Source organism: Anopheles marshallii, chromosome 2 (genome assembly GCF_943734725.1).
Source record: "Anopheles marshallii chromosome 2, idAnoMarsDA_429_01, whole genome shotgun sequence".
Classification (NCBI taxonomy): Eukaryota; Metazoa; Arthropoda; class Insecta; order Diptera; family Culicidae; genus Anopheles; species Anopheles marshallii.
The window spans coordinates 50,300,597-50,317,728 of NC_071326.1; the positions used below are offsets into that span (position 1 = coordinate 50,300,597).

A 17,132-nucleotide genomic window follows, 5' to 3' on the forward strand; every position below is an offset into this window, starting at 1 on the left:
ACCTCCGAGTTGCGGAAGGCTCTCTCTAGCGCTAGGTTGAAGAGTAGACAATCTAACCCATCTCCTTGGGGCAAACCGAGGGTGATAGCAATAGACATATTTTTCTAGTGAGATAAATTTTTCAGGTGGTTACAAAAGCAATATAGCAATAGTTGCCCACTGGGGGCATGCGCACGAGTATGCGGCCCGTACTTTGGATCTAATCTAAATGGCAACACTGTAAAATGCAATTCCTAAAATTACTCAGGCATGGTTTGCGTGTGTGCCTCCATTCCTTCCATGAGTATTTTAAAAGGCGATGAGGTAGGTTTCGTAACTGTTTTCTTATTGAAAAATAATAACAATCCTCAATAATCCTGAACAATTCCTGAGTTTATTCATCCCCTTCTACTAACGATGCCGGCCATGCCCGCAACAAAGTGAGCGTGCACATGTGTCGTGGAGTGCAACATAGTTGTGACAATGTGGAAATGTGTGCTGCATGTAAGAATAACCTTATCAAAGCTTGCACATTTTACTGGGGAGAATATAATTTAAAACATTATTTGCTCAACTCCTCCCGTACGACACTTGTGTCTTTCGTCCGCAAGAAAATGATTAAAAACGTCAATCTGATTGCGTGTATCCTTATCAGAAAATAACCAAAATTTATAAATTACTGTCCACAAGATTCCGAAAAGTGTGTGCGACCAGATTCAATGCGGTGCATTCTCCAACGTGCTGCGTGCAGTGCGGCTAATTGACTACAAAATGTAGGCACACTGATAATTAACTCCAAATCCGATAAGAATTGGCAGCTCACAGTGATGTGTTAGATTTGAACGGATATGCCGGTTATGGTAAAGCACACGCCTCTGAAATGTATTTCCAAAGTTTGCAAAGCTGCACACATTAAACATACGCTGCATTGCATGCTGTCAGCTACACGAACTCTCAACTACAACAAAAATCCCGCCCGTCAGTCTGCTCACTTTCGATTGGCGACGTACTCTTTGATGGCTTGCTCAGCCTCCTTCCGGAAGTCGGCATAGCCAGGGATTTCAGCCGTCACCCGTGCAATCCATGCCCTGATGTGGGGGAAAGGTTCCAGATCGTGCTTCAACCAGTTGAGTGCGGTTACCGTGCCGAGCAAGCAGATGTCCGCCACCGTCAGGTGATCCGCCGCGACGTACGACCGTTCGGTAACGAAATGTTCCAACAGATCGAGGGCTTTCTTCAACTTTTCCATCTGCTCGTCGGTGGGCTGTTCCTTCTTGATCACCAGGTGGATGATTTCAATGATCTGCTTGTACAGCGTGCCAATGTCGAAGAAGAGCCGCTGGTTTACGACGGAACGCACTTTCGGGTCCTTCGGGTAGAGGGTGTCATCCTTCGCGTAGGCCTCTACCAAATATGTCACGATCGCGTACGATTCCCACACAACGTGCCCGTTATCCACCAGCGTTGGAATAGTGTGCTGGGGATTTAGCTACGGATTGAAACAGAAACCACATTTTAGAGGCACTTTCATCGCAACCATTGCAGATGTTGAGTGTTACAGGCATGGCCGTACCTTGGTAAGTGCCTCTTTTTGAACCGGATCGTGAACGTTCGTTTTCTTGAGATTGAGCGTGATTCCAAGCTTCTTCGCCACCAGCAGTGGGCTCTGGCAGGGCGGTGAAACAAGACTGTAGTAGTAATCCATCACTTGAGCAACTGAACGAATGCGCGTCCCGCGTGTGTGTCCGGCTAAAAGATGACTGTCGCTGCAGCAAGCGTTGGCGCGTGGTTTTATAATACCACACAGCATTCAAGCACAACACGCAACTAATACTGCTCCGCCCGACCACAGTCGGACGAGAGTGTGCGATGATGTCAGACCACTAACTTCACCAACACATTGGTGAGTATGCCGGCAAAACGGCATGACTGGCCAAAATGTTGTTTGTTCATTGTGTGTTGGGGACAGCGATAGGAATCGCCTGCAGTCGTTTTCGTTTTCTACACTCTCGGGTATCTTCCCGGTTCGGTCGATAAAGTGCGCCACCAACACACACCGCCAACGGGAGAATCTGTACGTGAAGTGTTACCTCAATTATAAGCATTTTTTTTTGCTCCTCTCTGTGTGGTGTAGATCCAGCAGCGTCATAATGAGTTGGGGAAGGTGTTTGTTGTTTGGTAAGGTGTTTGGTGGTATGTGGCTGCTGTTGAAGCATAAATAATTTCATTCTTAACTACACACACGCACGCACACACGGAACCGAGCACATGAAATCGTAATTATAGCATGAATCAGTTTCGTTATCGGTATTATGTTCTGAAGCAATTTTGCATCTCTTTTTAACACTAAAGACTCACATTTACAGGTGTAAATTTACGATTAGTAAAATTATCTGAGCCTTAAATTAACGGATTTTACTTATAAACGATTTTCTCATTTAAGTCTACATTAGCTTTTGAAAAAACTGTCTAAAAGCATTAGAATATCGTTCGTTTCTAACATGTAGAAAAGTATGGTAATTTCCACTATTTCTTCCATAACTTAACATGAAAGAGAATTCCAACAGCAGCAAGGGACACTGCCTTGAAATATTAATTTTATGTCTTTTTTTGCATAGAGCATAGGCTTTTTTTATACAACGCGAATCATATATTTTTCCAATAATTTAAAATTATTATAATTTATAGTTAACGTGACACTACGATTTTCAATGAATTTCAATATACGTATTATCTGATATTAACAATTAAGAAATAATATATCACTTTATGTATACACATAACTTTATATGTACACATTATGTATATTACATAATATACACTTCGGTATTACGAAGGGTCTATTGTTTCATATGTTGACGAGGCCCGTGCTACGACACGCAACACTCGTACTATAGCCATAAGGTCAATTAATGAATGTCAACCATAATGGGTTAATGATAATGAAGGTGATTTTATTTGTTGATTTCTATTCCAGTGTATATTTAAGAGTAATTCCAGATGTTATACATGCAACGTGTTGGTTGAAGATCCTCACCCAATAGCAATGCTCTACAATGTTTTTATGTACTCTAGGCTCTTTTCTAGCAGTTCCTTGTGAAATTCGCCATAATTTGGCAGTACGTCCGTCACACGTGCTACCCAGGCCTGAATGGCTGGATATGGCTCCAGATCGTACTTAACACCCGTCAGCAGCGTCACGCTGCTCAATAGACAGATGTCGGAGATCGTCAAATGCTCGGCAGCAACAAACGAACGATCTTTCACGAACGATTCCAACAGCCCGAGCGCCTTCTTCAGCTTCTGCACCATTTCAGCGGTCGGTTCAAGTTTTTTCTTCAAAATACACTCCACGTACTCGATGGCACCCCGAAACATGACGCCATTGTCGAAGAACAATCGCTGGTTCACGGTGGAGCGCACCTTCGGATCTTTCGGGTAGAGCGAATCATCTTTCCCGTACTTTTCCACCAAATAGATGGCGATGGCGTACGACTCCCAAATAACGTGCCCATCCTCAATGAACGTCGGTATGGTGTGCTGGGGATTGTACTGAAACGAAACGGAACGGAAGATTGCGGGACAATGATTAATGAGGTCGAATGGTTGTGATTAATGTGGTCGAACCGCGTACCTTCCTCAGCTGTTCCCGCACTTCCGGCAGATGGGGATTGACTTCCTTCAGGTCAAACGTAAGGCCCAGCATTTTGCCCACCAGCAGCACACTTTGGCACGGCGGTGACACAATGTTAAAGTACAGCTCCATCGAGTAATGTTGGTAAACGAACAACGGTCGTACGGCGACTGATACGGATCCACCCGTCGGTGGGGTAGTTTTATACTTCTGAATGGATATTCGGTGGTCCGAAAGATACCAACACAAACGCATTAGATGCAAGCGGATTAGCGTAAATTCGATCGAAGCGTTTGTGTATGATGAAATGTTTCGGGTCCGTTACGATGCCACCTATCTCCAGTCGAGTGGCTTCAAACCAAACAGTTCCGAGACACGTTCGACTGTCGCAAGTGGACAGTGTTGACGTGTGTTGATGGTTGTTTTATGCTTCGTATGATAAAGTTTAGAAATGCCAAAGTTATAATGTATTAGATGAGAAAAGTTTGCACAAAAGTATAACAATTTATCTTGAGTTTGGTCTTTCTCTATAACTCTGCTTGCATCGTACTTAGTTCATCACCTTAAAAATAGCCAAGACTGTTAGAATTGACTTTGTCATACTTCATTGCTTAATGTTATCTGTATCGGCAAATGATTTGTTATCATAAAGTTTGCTCATCGATTAATGTTATCAAAAGTGTCATAAGGAGTAGCTGCACGATAACCAGTGCGTTGTGTTATCAATAATTTATTTGTTGATTTCTTTTATTATCGTTCATTATCATATTCAACGATATTCGGTCGTTTAATGCTAAATCTATAAAGAGAAAGCTTTTTTATATGAATTTATTGTATACATGTGGCTCAAATGTTTGAAGAATTACTGATACTTCAACACTTTGCATTTAGATTCACTAAAATTTTAGTACAAAAACGTATCTTGCTGCAAACTTCTACAAACTTATGAGTAATTCAATTAGAAGATAGCATTAGAAGTTTGGCAAAGTCGGAGGCGTTACTAGATTCGAACAAAACTAGAATTATGTGTAGATAGTTCTTTACTCCTTCCCACCTGCAGGAGCTTGTAAAAATGGAGACTAATTCTGTTAAAAACCACCTCAACTGACTTAGAATGGTTACAACTTTATGTAAGCTTGTGTATCCTGCATGTTTAACTGGAGGCGCCCAGTACTTAACAAAAGTTAACAATAATTTAGGTTTTGTGGTTTTGTAGTTATCAATATAGTTCAACAATGTATATATAATTACGTATGATTGTATAATACATAATTGAATAACGTTGAATATACGTAGGGTTGATATGGTCGTAGAGTAGATATGGACAGTTGTACAATACAATACTTCTAATGCCGTAACGGTCCACTAGGTCATGCCTGCCATTTCTGCCTTTATTTGACTTTATTAATCCCCGGATAATCAGTCCTGCCTACGGTGGAACGGTCTGGATGAGATTTTTCACCGTTCCTGTCGTGTGGAACCACATACTCCACTGGACCGCAGACACAGCGTTGCAGTTATTTATGCTTATTGCTTACAATAGAAAATCACGGAACAAAGAAACCCACACTTAGATGGATAAGTGAAATTAAGTACTTACCATAAACATGGTTGACCTATACTTACTTGGTTATTTTGACAATATTTTCCTCATGACATAAATTACCAACAGCCACAGAAGCCATGAAGTCTGTCATTCCTGGCTTTCCTTGACCTCATTCATCTATAACTAAATAGTCAGTGCTGCGTCCGTTGGGAATTGTCCGAATGCGAGTTGGTTTGGGGGTCGTAATTACTTAAGTACCGGGCGCCCCCATTACTTCCGGGCTATTCGAATACTTCGCTGAAATAAGTATAGTAAGCCATTGTACGTAGACTTTCAAAATAAATATTTAGTTAATGGATGACTGGCAGAATATATTTCATGAATAATATAAATAATAATGATTCGTGCTAGGCAAACATGACGAATGCGAATTTTTGTTGAAGACATTAACATGAAAGACAGTAAGACAATGAAGTTCTTCAAAAGCTCCTTTCTTTCTATCAATACAGGTAAAGATTTTTGTAAGACATAGTAATGGGTGATATAAATAATTAATAAACTGCATGATAAACAAGGGATGGGGAAATTATAGGGCTTTTCAAGAAGTATCCATTTTCCCAAGAATTATTATTAATAGACTCTCAACCGATACGTTTTTTATCGTAATCTTCATATGTTCTAATTTCGTTCAATTAATTACGTCATATGAGGAGACCCAACGATCAATAGTAAAATATACTCCACAAAGAAAACAAGTGAAGAACATTAGAATTCTTCGCTAGTTCAACAAGACGAACACTGCATGACATTTAAATATCATAATAATTGTTGGCGCCTATGATTAGGCAATGCGCAGTACACAGATACGTTACATGGGAATTACTACAAGCATTAGTGTTAAGGCAGATTTAATTAATATGCGTGATAGGATTAAAAAAATAGTGTATTTGTATTTGCAGCGGAATAAACTTAAGATAGAATCTAAGCCTAACCAGCAACGAGTACAAATGTAATTTACTAAACTATCGAACAGTAATATTGTTAGTGTGATTATTTGATTCATCAGAATCATCGTCGTGGGGCACGAAATCAAAACACATCCCTTAACTCTACCCTAATCCAGATCACAACACATTTCGGGCCACGTTTCGGACATGTTTACGAATGAGCATTGCGCAGTACTCGGTTATGGTTTGTTCTATATTTTATCGGTAGTTTTATCTACATCCTGTTTTAGTTCCGTTTCAGTAGCAAACAAAAAATAAACTATATATTGAATGGTTGATATTTCTATGCACTCATCCCAGTATGTAACCTTCTAAATATCCTCCTCTTCCACTTTACTATCCGTCTCATGCCGCTTATTTATTTTGGTATTCTTTCTCAGTAGTGATCCTGATTGTGAACCGCGCTCATCCATTTATGTCACATACAAATACGCAAACACACCTACAGAGTAAAACATAAAGAAGTACATAAAAGGGAGGGAGGGAAAAAAAACAACACACAATCTACGTACATAACTAATAGGCTCTTGGTCAAACGCTTAGGGTAGTAAACTTTTCTAAACAATACTTTCATGCATATATCGGCATCTCGCTGTTACTGTATCAACTATTATCCTGTATCGCAATCTCATCAAGAGCAGGAAATGTTTTGTTAAAGAAATAAAAGGCTTTAAGGCTGACACATTCATTGGAGCTACACTCTCACTTTCACACATCCTAATAGATCACACGTTCACGGATCGTGTTTGTCCTGTTTCAATACAGTGCAACGATTGATTTATAGCATAGTCCCAACGTTTGTGAGGCACGCGTGAAACGTGTAGATGAAAGGGTGAGAGAAATATCGATTGTTTGAAAAACGAACACGTCCAATACGAATAGTCTGAATGAGAACGTCACCTACGAGTCTCTCGGGATACGCCATACTAATAATTAATACTAATGGATCCGATTTTGATCCCTGTCTCAGCGCTGTATTCTTTTGTGTTCGAGCGTTGGATCGATTGGACTTTCTCCGCTTTGAGCTTGATGGCCACTGTTCACTTATGTTAATGTAATTCTATGTGTTTCTCCTTCTGTTTCTCCTGTTTCCGGTTGTATTCCTATCTAGTATATGGTCACTTTAGTTGGTTCTGCTGCTTCTAACACCTACCTACCGTTTGTCATCTACTGTATTCACCTACCCTAGCTCTATTTCCTCAACTTGTTTCCGTCGCAGAGTGGAATCTTACTTCCTTCGTTACTACCAGTGGCTGGCGCATTGAGCGAAATTGTCATTAAGTGCGAAAATGCTGCATAAAATTCCATTTCTTCTCCTAAGCGACGAGTGACTTGTCCACTCCATCTCGTTTTAACTGTAACGGTACATCATCGTCCTCGTCAAACGGTTGCTGTGGATGATCAGCTAGTACATTCGCGGTTTCTGCTGCCACTTTAGCTTCTGCTTGCGCTTTTCTGCGTTTCTGGCGATTAATCAAAGGCATAAAGCCCCACAGGGCCGATCCTCCAAGCAGCACAAAACCGAGAGCCGTGAACAGCGGTTGGTATAGACCCATCCGTTCGAAGATCACTCCACAGATCGGCGGGCCAATCAGTTGTAGGATGCCGTTTACGAACAGACTAATGCCGTACGATGAGGTAAGACGCTCGGTACCCAACATATCTGCCATAATGACTGCCGTAATGCCGACGTACGTACCGGAAGCGAGCCCAAACAAACCACAAAACACGCTTACCATTGTGTAATCGCTCACCGTTGGTAACAGTGCAAGCGCTAAGCCCGATATCGACAAACCACCAACGAAGTACCACGTTTTGGGGATGAGATTAGTGTCGGACAGGGCCGATCCACCAATGCGACCGACCAGATCCAGCGTCGACACGATCGATAGCAGGTACGCGGCCAAACTCTTGTCAAACCCGAGTGAAATGGCGTACGCCGGCAGAAGAATGATAAAGTTAGTGTAACCGATCGCGTTCGTTGAGTTCGAGATCAGGATCACGAGGTAGGTCGGATCGCTAAGCAACGACAGATCGAAGAACGTCTTATCGCCTTTCTTATCCGATTTGTTACGGTCCGCTTTGTCTTCTGCCGGGGCAGACGCTTTACCCCGCGATACACTGCCACCGAACGAGCGCAGCGACAGATGGGAGGCGAACTCCTTCGGCTGATGAGTGGAGAGTGTGCTCCCGTGGAACGGTGTGCTCATGTACTGGAAGCTGCTGGTCGATGGGGAACGCTTCGGTGGTCGATGTTGCAACTGCTGTCCGCCACTTCCCTGCTGGCCGATTCCACTGCGTATCGAGTTCAGTCGGTTCAGGCGAAAGTACGAACCCAGTGTACCTTCGTTGCCAAGGAACGAATTCGAGCTCAGTTGACTGGTGAAGGTTAGGTTTCGGTGCTCCTCCTTGATGGGTGTGCTTATTTTCCGCTGCCGTTGATTACCTCCACCAACTCCTGCACCGAGCATGTCATCTCGATCCCTTCCATACGAAACCGGAACGGCTGCAGCCGATGCGCTTCGGGCGAAACTGTCGATGAGTCCATTCTTTGGATTGAAGCGAAATATGTCCGGGGATTTGTGCTCCAGCGTGGGTGTCGAGATGGTCGGGGTGTCATCGCCGGTAATGGCGAACTTTGGCTTCACACCCGTCGGTTTTCCTTGTGGCAGTAACGACTGGGAAGCATTGACATTTATTGCCATCTGCCCATTCGCCAGTTCGTCAGCCAGTGGATCGGTTTCGTTGGATTCACATTCCTCCAAGATCACGTCCCGTTGCTGAACAACCACTGCCGTCTGTTCCTCGCCATCCACCTCGGGCTGTACCTTGCGGACACGCTTCATATGCTTCTCGACCGGTTCGTAAAAAATGGCCGCCACCCATACATTCAGCGTGATACCACCCATAATCAGACAGGCACCCCGATAACCATAGTTCTCGAGTAGGAAACGCAACACCGGTGGCAGGATGATCGAACCGAGTGCACTGCCTGAAATACACAGTCCGTTCGCAAGACCGCGCAGCTTCACGAAGTACGACGTTACGATGTAAACAGTCGGCGGAAAGGATAGACCCGCTCCGGTACCCACCAACACACCATAACTGATGTACAGATAGTTCACCGAGGTTGCCCAGAATGTGATGATCATACCGACCGCCGCAAACGTTCCGCCCACGATCGTAACCGTACGATAGCTGTACTTCACCGACAGGATGCTCGAAAGCGGTCCCAGCGAGCTGTACAGGAAGTAGCAAAGTGCCGGAATCCAGGCTGCCGTCGATGGGGATGCCTGGAATGCTTCCAAAAACTCGACAAACAGCACACCAAAGCTTTTGATCGTGCCCGGGACGAGAATGTTCACCAGCATCGAGCCAGCAAGCACAAGCCATCCCCAGCCACCGTCCGGCGGTACGAGCTCGAAGTCATCTTCGGTTGTACCATCCTCTGGATCACCTTCCTCAGGTAGTCGGAATCGGTCTGCTTGTCCGGGTTTAGCATTCGGCTGCATGGTACTGTTGGAAATGCTGCGACAAATAGTGGCACTTCCATTGCGTGGAAGTAAAGTTGTCCGGCCGTTCGATTCAACCTGGTTCTGCGTATTATCCTGAGACTCTTCCGCGCGGGATGGTTCATTTGTGTTTTCGTTCTGTGGTACAAACAGCAGTGCCGGTGGAAGCACTTTGTTCAGCTTTGTTGATTCCTCCGCTTGTGTAGGTGTGGAATCTGCAAAACAAAACAAAACAACGATGAAATATGATACCACAAACAGATAGCATTCAATTTTCTCTCTCTCTCCTTCTCTCTCTCTCTCTCTCTTTCTCTCTCTCTTTCTATTTCTCTATATCTCTCTCTTTTCCTCTTTCGCTGCCTTTCTCTCTTACTTTCTCTCTCTCCCTCTCTCTGTCCCTATGTTCTACCCGATCTTCGATTGAATGATCATTATGTAGTGCATTCGGTGGGACTAATTGGGAATCCTTTGTTATGACCTATTTAAATTGCCATATACAGGCATTGGTCATCGGTACCAGAAATCTCTACGAATAAGGGAACTATTTTTTTTGTCTAAAGTTCTTTTAATAAAAAAATGCCAGCGATAATAGCCATTTTTTCATAATACGGCTAATAGCCATTATAATTATAATAAATAAATAACACAGCCATTTTTAACGTGAGCACTCATTTTATCCCCTTTCGTCTATGGGTAATTCATGTCGGTAATGAAGGCAGATATCGATTAATTTCTTCCTCATTGTCTTTCTCACTTAACACAAACACATAATCGCGAAGGATTCTGAATGAATCCATGAATGAATCCTACACAACATAAAAATGAAAATAATAGAAGAATATTACATTGTAATATTGTGCCAATAAACACAAGGGTTAACGCAGCCACATGTTGGTAGCAAGTACACGAACCCATCAACCAAACCGTAGTACGTACGCAGCCTTTTTGTCCATCACAGAAAAAATCTCATTAGTATGCTCGGCGTGCGAATTCGATCAGCTGATAGCGGCAAAACAGTTGTTTCCAACATTTTGTATTTGTTTGGTGGAGCCGTTACCTATATCGTTACACAAATTGTAAAATCTAATCACATTTCTTCCAATCCGAATAGACATATAATACGATAGACACGTTTGCTGCTTCCCCGGATCCGAATGCAATTGATTTCAGGAAATTTGTAACTGCAAATATACACATTTTCCCTTGAAAACTACGAATACGGTTGTTGCTTTCTTATCATTTACAAGCAATCATAAACAAACCGAATGCGCATGGGCGACAGTACGTCATCCATTCCAAATAAACGGAATCAAAACATTTACCATTGAAAAGGTACGGATTCGCATACACCCACCTATACCTTTGGTACATCGTGGTTGGCCCATTGTTGTTGCCGCTCGTGACACCTTCATTTAGCTCTTCATAATCACGTGGAATTAGAATCATTCGAGCTATACCAGTAGAACAATTAATGTCTCATGTGTGCGCTCGCTGAAACCGTTCGTTCGTTCACTTCGAGTCTCATTTTATCCAAATCGCTTGATCGCTTTTCAGGTCAAATAAAAATATCTCACTCCATGCATCGTTCTTGGTGGCCGCGAGATGTGTCGTGATGGGCGATTCTGCTGGCAAGGATAAAACACTCATGAGTTGGCGCTGTTCATAGACTAAATGTGTAGCATTCAACCTGCTACGGCGCGTTTGCTACATCTCGATAACCTTAACCTTGCACTAGAACGGTATGTGTCATCGGCAGGCTAAATAAATGAACATCTTCCTTCTTGACCGGGGCAAATGGATATGGACACCCGCATCAAGGTAGTGCACACACCGCTTTGTGACGTGATGCTCAAAATAGATACCCTTTCCCTGCCTATGGAAGTGTACGAAACAACCAAACGTATTGCACACCAGAGTATGAGAAAGGGGAAATTGATTTCCACCATCCCGAAATTCAAACCCCCGAAACTATAAAGTGGTGGATAATGATCGATAAACGAGGATACACAGAACATTATTTTGTGGAGATGACATAGGAAATGGGACACGTAAACGATCCGAACATTTGGTAACGCATGCCGTAACGTGCCTATATTTACCGGAACGGATTCAAAACTACTGCACGTGGCTGGCTCACAGTTTGAGGTCTACTTACGAACCGTCAATTGTGTCCACACGCCTCATATTAACATTCGCACACTCTTCTTATCGCTCATCTGACCGAACTGAAGTTAAACGTGCATTAGCAAATGATTATCCAATAAGGATTTGTTTTCCTTCATCACCCACAAATCATTCTGTTTCATCGCCGGCAATGTTATTTTTATGGTTTGACAATTATTGACACTTTCCGCTCTTTCTACCCATATGATGTTAACATAGTAATAATAAACCAGGATTACCTGTTATTAGTTCACAATTACAATCGCTAGTGCTGCTCTGCACCATATCAAAAAGCTCTTACGTATGCACCGTTGTTCGGTACGCGGTAAAAACGCGGATATTTTATTGATGACCTAACTTTAAGCATCATCATTGATCGTTGCGTTTAAAACAAGTATCAAAGTGAAGCTACACATTTTTAGACAAATGAAACCCATAATACCATAATGCACGACTAACAATGGCGCAGATCATACTATAAGTTAGAAAGCTTAAGCTTTTAGTCTGTATCGGTCCAATAATCCAGGTACCGGGTTGTATCATTCTGTACCGATTCGTAAAGGACATGGCATTGTGACATAAAGAATGACACAAGGGATCAATTCAGTGAAATTACAATTTGAGAAAAATCGAATTAAGTTATTAAATTTAATTTTTAATTCAATTCATGTGAAAGAATATATAAGTCTGATAATTAAAATAATCCTTTTTCAGTTGTTTTCGTTAAAAACCTGTTGTTTGGATTTTTCGCACACGAGGCCTAACCTGGCTCAGACCAGCTAGCAAAATTCTTATTTGTTATAACATTTGTCAAGCCTGGGTTAGCTGCTTTCATTAGGAAACCAATCTAATCCTTGTTTTCTAGGCTTAATTTAGCTTGTTATTCTCATGGCGAGCTGGAAGCGGATACGCCTGGAAACGTCAAAACGCATACAAAAAAACTGGCTTAGAGTATGTTTCCAGCAAATTTTGAATATCTGGGTTCAAACTTTGACACATTCATGTTCTATATCACAAATAGCCCAGCTAAACATTAGGTTTTTCATATGGCAAAATAAAAATATATTGACACCGACACTGATAAAAAATACATAATTTTTGAAACAACATTACGGTATGCAAACTAAATTCATACTCATAAATGTGAATTTTGAGGGAAATTGACAATAGCTTTTCGTATAAAATTAACAGTTCACAGTAGCTAAATATAATTCAGACATAAATATCTCAAGAGGTCTCTAACTATATAAGACCTGCCATTTCTGGCATTCTTTGGCTGTATTTACCCGTAGCTGGATGGTCAAGTCCTGCATACGAGGAATTGATCCGGATGGGATTTTGGACTGCTCATGTCGTGTGACGACCGGCGCCGTTACCAATACACCAACGGGGAATTCCAAAAGTATAAACTGCACAAGTATTGCTATCACCATCTCGATATGTCACTGATCGATCGATCTCTTAATTTTGCGTTGTCTGTTGCTCATCTAAACAGAAGCAATCATTTCCTCTGCCTGGTAACACCCTCCAATGACCGTCTGTTTTCTTTTCTCAAGGCCAACGTCCATCACGATCATGCTATCCCCATTGAATCAACGATAACTGATAACAATTACTACCAATTGTGCGACAAGCGTATCCGCGAAGTGTGTGGCCTTTTATCTGTCTATCACGGGTTGATAATTAATAGCAAAAACACACGCCTTTACAACACTGGGAACCACCATGGGCCTCGACAGGGGACCATGGGTCTCAATTTGCACGATCTTTTACGGCATCCATGGTTTCTTTCTTATCGGTATCTTATACCGTATCATACTCAAATGGGGTGGAGGCCTGTTCGATTCAAGGTTACTTCCCATGCATCACAAGCAAGGAGATAAAGGGACGCGTTTTCCCACAGGATGGATGTTGTTTAACGACTTTAAACGACCAATTGAAGTACGACCACTTTCAGCAACCAACAACCCCAGATGCCATTATTCGATCGATCTCTTTGTCGCAAACCCGCAAAAACCGAAACACACCGCAAGGGGTGGTTTCTTTCTTTGGCATCGGTTTTGCTGCACCTAAAATGTGGGTTACGGCCTATAAATAGGGGGCGACGACGACGGATCGTGATGATGATGTTGCTGATGCTTGTTGCAAACCCCATACCGTTCACCATGCTTCAACAAGCACAAAATGTTGTCCAACGTACCAGGCTGATTTCAAAACCGATACCTATCAAACCGGTGCCTGGCTTTCAGTTACACTCACTTCATGTTACGTTTGTGGCCCGGTGGCCTCGAAACACCGAAAAAACCAATCGCACTACAATTAGCCTTGGCCAACTGTCCGGACGGTAAGGACCGTTTATATCTAGCAAGTGACAGAACTCATTTGGTGCAAATTAATTGTTAGTTTCTGGAGCTCAGTTTCAAACCGTTTTATGCAGAAACATTGCGGCAAAAAGGCGTACTTCAACCGGACGTTGCTTACGCATTCAACTCCACCGAAGAGATAATTGTTGATAGGAAAGTCTTTCCATAGAAAAACGAATGATGTAATCGCGAGCCAACAGCGTACAGCTGGTTCAGAGTGATTACTTTTAATAGATGTAACGCCATTAAAAAGAACTCTCACATGCATGACCATGTTCTTTATATAGGAATACTATCTAGCGCATATTTCCCTTTTTGAATTTAAAACGATGCTTTTAAGCAGACCTTACTACACTACACCCGTGTAATAATATTATCTATGACGCTTCGCATAGAAGCGGGGCAACTCGGTGGCATGATGGTAGCGGCGCCGTCTTCACACGAACGGACCGGACCAAAATCCCATCCGGACCAATGCCCCGTACGCTGAACTGATTATCCAGCTATACGGGTAAACAAAGTCACAGAAAGCCAGACGTGGTAGACCTTAGACCTTTTGAGGTTGTTGTTGCCGATAAAGAAATAAAAATGCCAGCTCGCATTTGAGAGATCGATTGGAACAGCATTGAGGCATTTAATTTTTGAATTTCTACTTTAATTTTCGACTTCCAACTAAAACGATGAAGATTACAATTAATATCCAGCTTTAGCGACTTGGTGATCGACATGGCATTAATTGGGAAATAGCATTATGTTTAACCGTGTTGGGTGTACCTAACCCAAGCTTTAAACCGGTTAATAGTGCATTAAAAAATATTTAAATAACTCCATATTTTTTTTAAGGATATAACAATAAGTTTCGCAACAATAAAATACGCCATTCTTCGACAATAACAAATCAATGCCGAAAAAGGCGTTGCTAGACAAACACTGCTCCGTGCGTCACAAGGCACAGCATCTGCTGTGGAGTTTCAAACAGCATAAACATGTTCACCACCGTCCGGCAGCCTGTGCCCGCAATGTAATGCGTCCATTAATCGACCTTGCCCGTAGTCATATTCCGTGAATAAACGTGGGGACGACCCAACCAAGTCGAAAAACACGTCGTACGTACGTTCTCGAAGTCATGCGGTTAGTTATTTTGCTTATCAACTGACCATCAATTTCACCGCAATTCAATTGACCTTAATCAGTCTGATGGGACTGGCCTGTCAGTGAAGACACCACTCGGAAGATCACGCGAATCATCTCGTCCATCTCACAAAACAAATGCGTCGGCTTCGTCGTACATATCGCAAGTGCGCAAAATGACTAATGGGGCAGTTATCGCTCGATGTTGCTGTTAACACGCGGAAGTCTCCCACGCTTCATGCGTCTAGTGATACAATGTTCACGTGATTTCGTGAGCGCTGCACGCGTTGAAAGTAAAGGTGTAAAAGATTCTTACCGGTCGGTTTAGAGCTTGCCGGATCGCATACAATGCTTTGCGGGGCGTTGTCCTCGTCGCGGGCGTTCTGTTCGTCTTGGGACGCTTCGTCCTGCGAAGGCGCCTGTGAAGGATGCTGCTGATGGTGGTCCTGCCGGACAGGGCTATAATCGGCCACGTGCGGCTGCAGCAGCTTTCCCTCGCTGCGCTCCAAGCTTTCCTCGCCCATGGCTTCGTCGCTTGTCACGTGTACACGCAGTGGACCTATGGAGATGCTTTACAGTGTTCTTCGATGAGGCGACGACATGGAGCCACCTGCAACGGTTGTCTTGGAACTGTTGCTATCGGATACGGTTCTGATCCAATCGCACTCCACCGGCGTTGCTTCCATTCGGTGCCCAGCACGAACCAAAGTGTCCTACGCTTGATGCTGCGCTCTACGCAATGTTCCTTGCCGGCAAACCATCCGTTATACCTGACGAGAAGAAAGAAAAGATAACGTGCAATAACGAATGCAAATCAGACCACGTGCAGGGCTAGCAATGGTTCAAAAGCTGTAAATTTTTGCTAGGAAGTGATCGTGCCCAATGCTTCTTCGTTTCATGTGACCTTCGTTGCTGCTGCAAACTTGAAAAACAAGCGAAACAAATTCCTCACGAATTCGAACGCACCATCCTCATGCCAGCAGCGTACTACCGAATGGTAATACCAACCAGCCCGGCTGATAACCTCCCACAGTAATGCAAAAACAGCACAGCAACTGGGTCGCCCAAAACCGGTTCAAAGAAAGGGTAAATCTGCTTCCGCACAACAAGTGACTCACAGAACGGCAACAGCTGACGAACAAACGAACAGTGGGGCTACGTGCTCATCACACATCTCACACTTGTTTCGCCTGTTTACCATTCAACCAAACCGCCATCTTTTCAATCAAACTACAACCAAACACAACAAACTGCTATCATATAATCATCCACAAAACGCTCCACGAAACCACCCCACCGCCTTTTGGACAGAGTGAAAACGTGACCGTGCCCAAGCGTGGTGGCAATGTCACCGACGTTCTCAAGGATAAACATTACATTGACCTAAAGAGGAACCACGAACGCGTCCAAGAAAAACTACTATTGCCGGAACTGCGAAGGTTGCTCAGATCCGTATCCCAGGGTATTGGTGGTAAATGTAAAGATTGTGTTTGCTTTTGAAGCTACAGGGACGTTTCGGTAGTAAAGCTATGAATGTCACTGAGGTGTACATTTGTTTTACTCCCAGATTATATTCCTTATTCGAAAGTAGAAGATATAACGGCATCTCGGTTACATGTACCACCAGAGGCGGATCTTCCTATAAGCGGCCGTGGTGGACCTCGACCTTAAAGGCGAGACATTCAAAAAATCGAGACATTCAACAACATTAGACTAAATATCCGCTTGAAGATGTTCATATTCATTGCATATTTAATTAATTGCTAATTGGAAAAATAGATGTTTAATAAATAACAA

General features: G+C 43.0%; 3 protein-coding genes across 3 annotated transcripts; all 3 read right to left on the minus strand.

Annotated features, from left to right (window-relative positions):
- Positions 1–967: 967 nt before the first annotated feature.
- LOC128708561 (glutathione S-transferase D5-like) lies at positions 968–1,684 on the minus strand. The gene is made up of 2 exons (XM_053803538.1): positions 1,553–1,684; positions 968–1,468 (listed from the first exon to the last, which is right to left on the minus strand). The coding sequence occupies exons 1-2, from the start codon at positions 1,682–1,684 to the stop codon at positions 968–970; spliced, it is 633 nt and encodes a 210-aa protein (XP_053659513.1).
- Positions 1,685–3,030: 1,346 nt separating this feature from the next.
- Positions 3,031–3,745, minus strand: LOC128709635 (glutathione S-transferase D4-like). Its single transcript, XM_053804639.1, has 2 exons — positions 3,614–3,745; positions 3,031–3,531 (listed from the first exon to the last, which is right to left on the minus strand). The coding sequence occupies exons 1-2, from the start codon at positions 3,743–3,745 to the stop codon at positions 3,031–3,033; spliced, it is 633 nt and encodes a 210-aa protein (XP_053660614.1).
- Positions 3,746–7,482: 3,737 nt separating this feature from the next.
- LOC128707977 (monocarboxylate transporter 12) lies at positions 7,483–15,859 on the minus strand. The gene is made up of 2 exons (XM_053802934.1): positions 15,652–15,859; positions 7,483–9,893 (listed from the first exon to the last, which is right to left on the minus strand). Exons 1-2 carry the CDS (start codon positions 15,857–15,859, stop codon positions 7,483–7,485), a joined length of 2,619 nt encoding a protein of 872 aa, XP_053658909.1.
- Between the last annotated feature and the right edge of the window lie 1,273 nt (positions 15,860–17,132).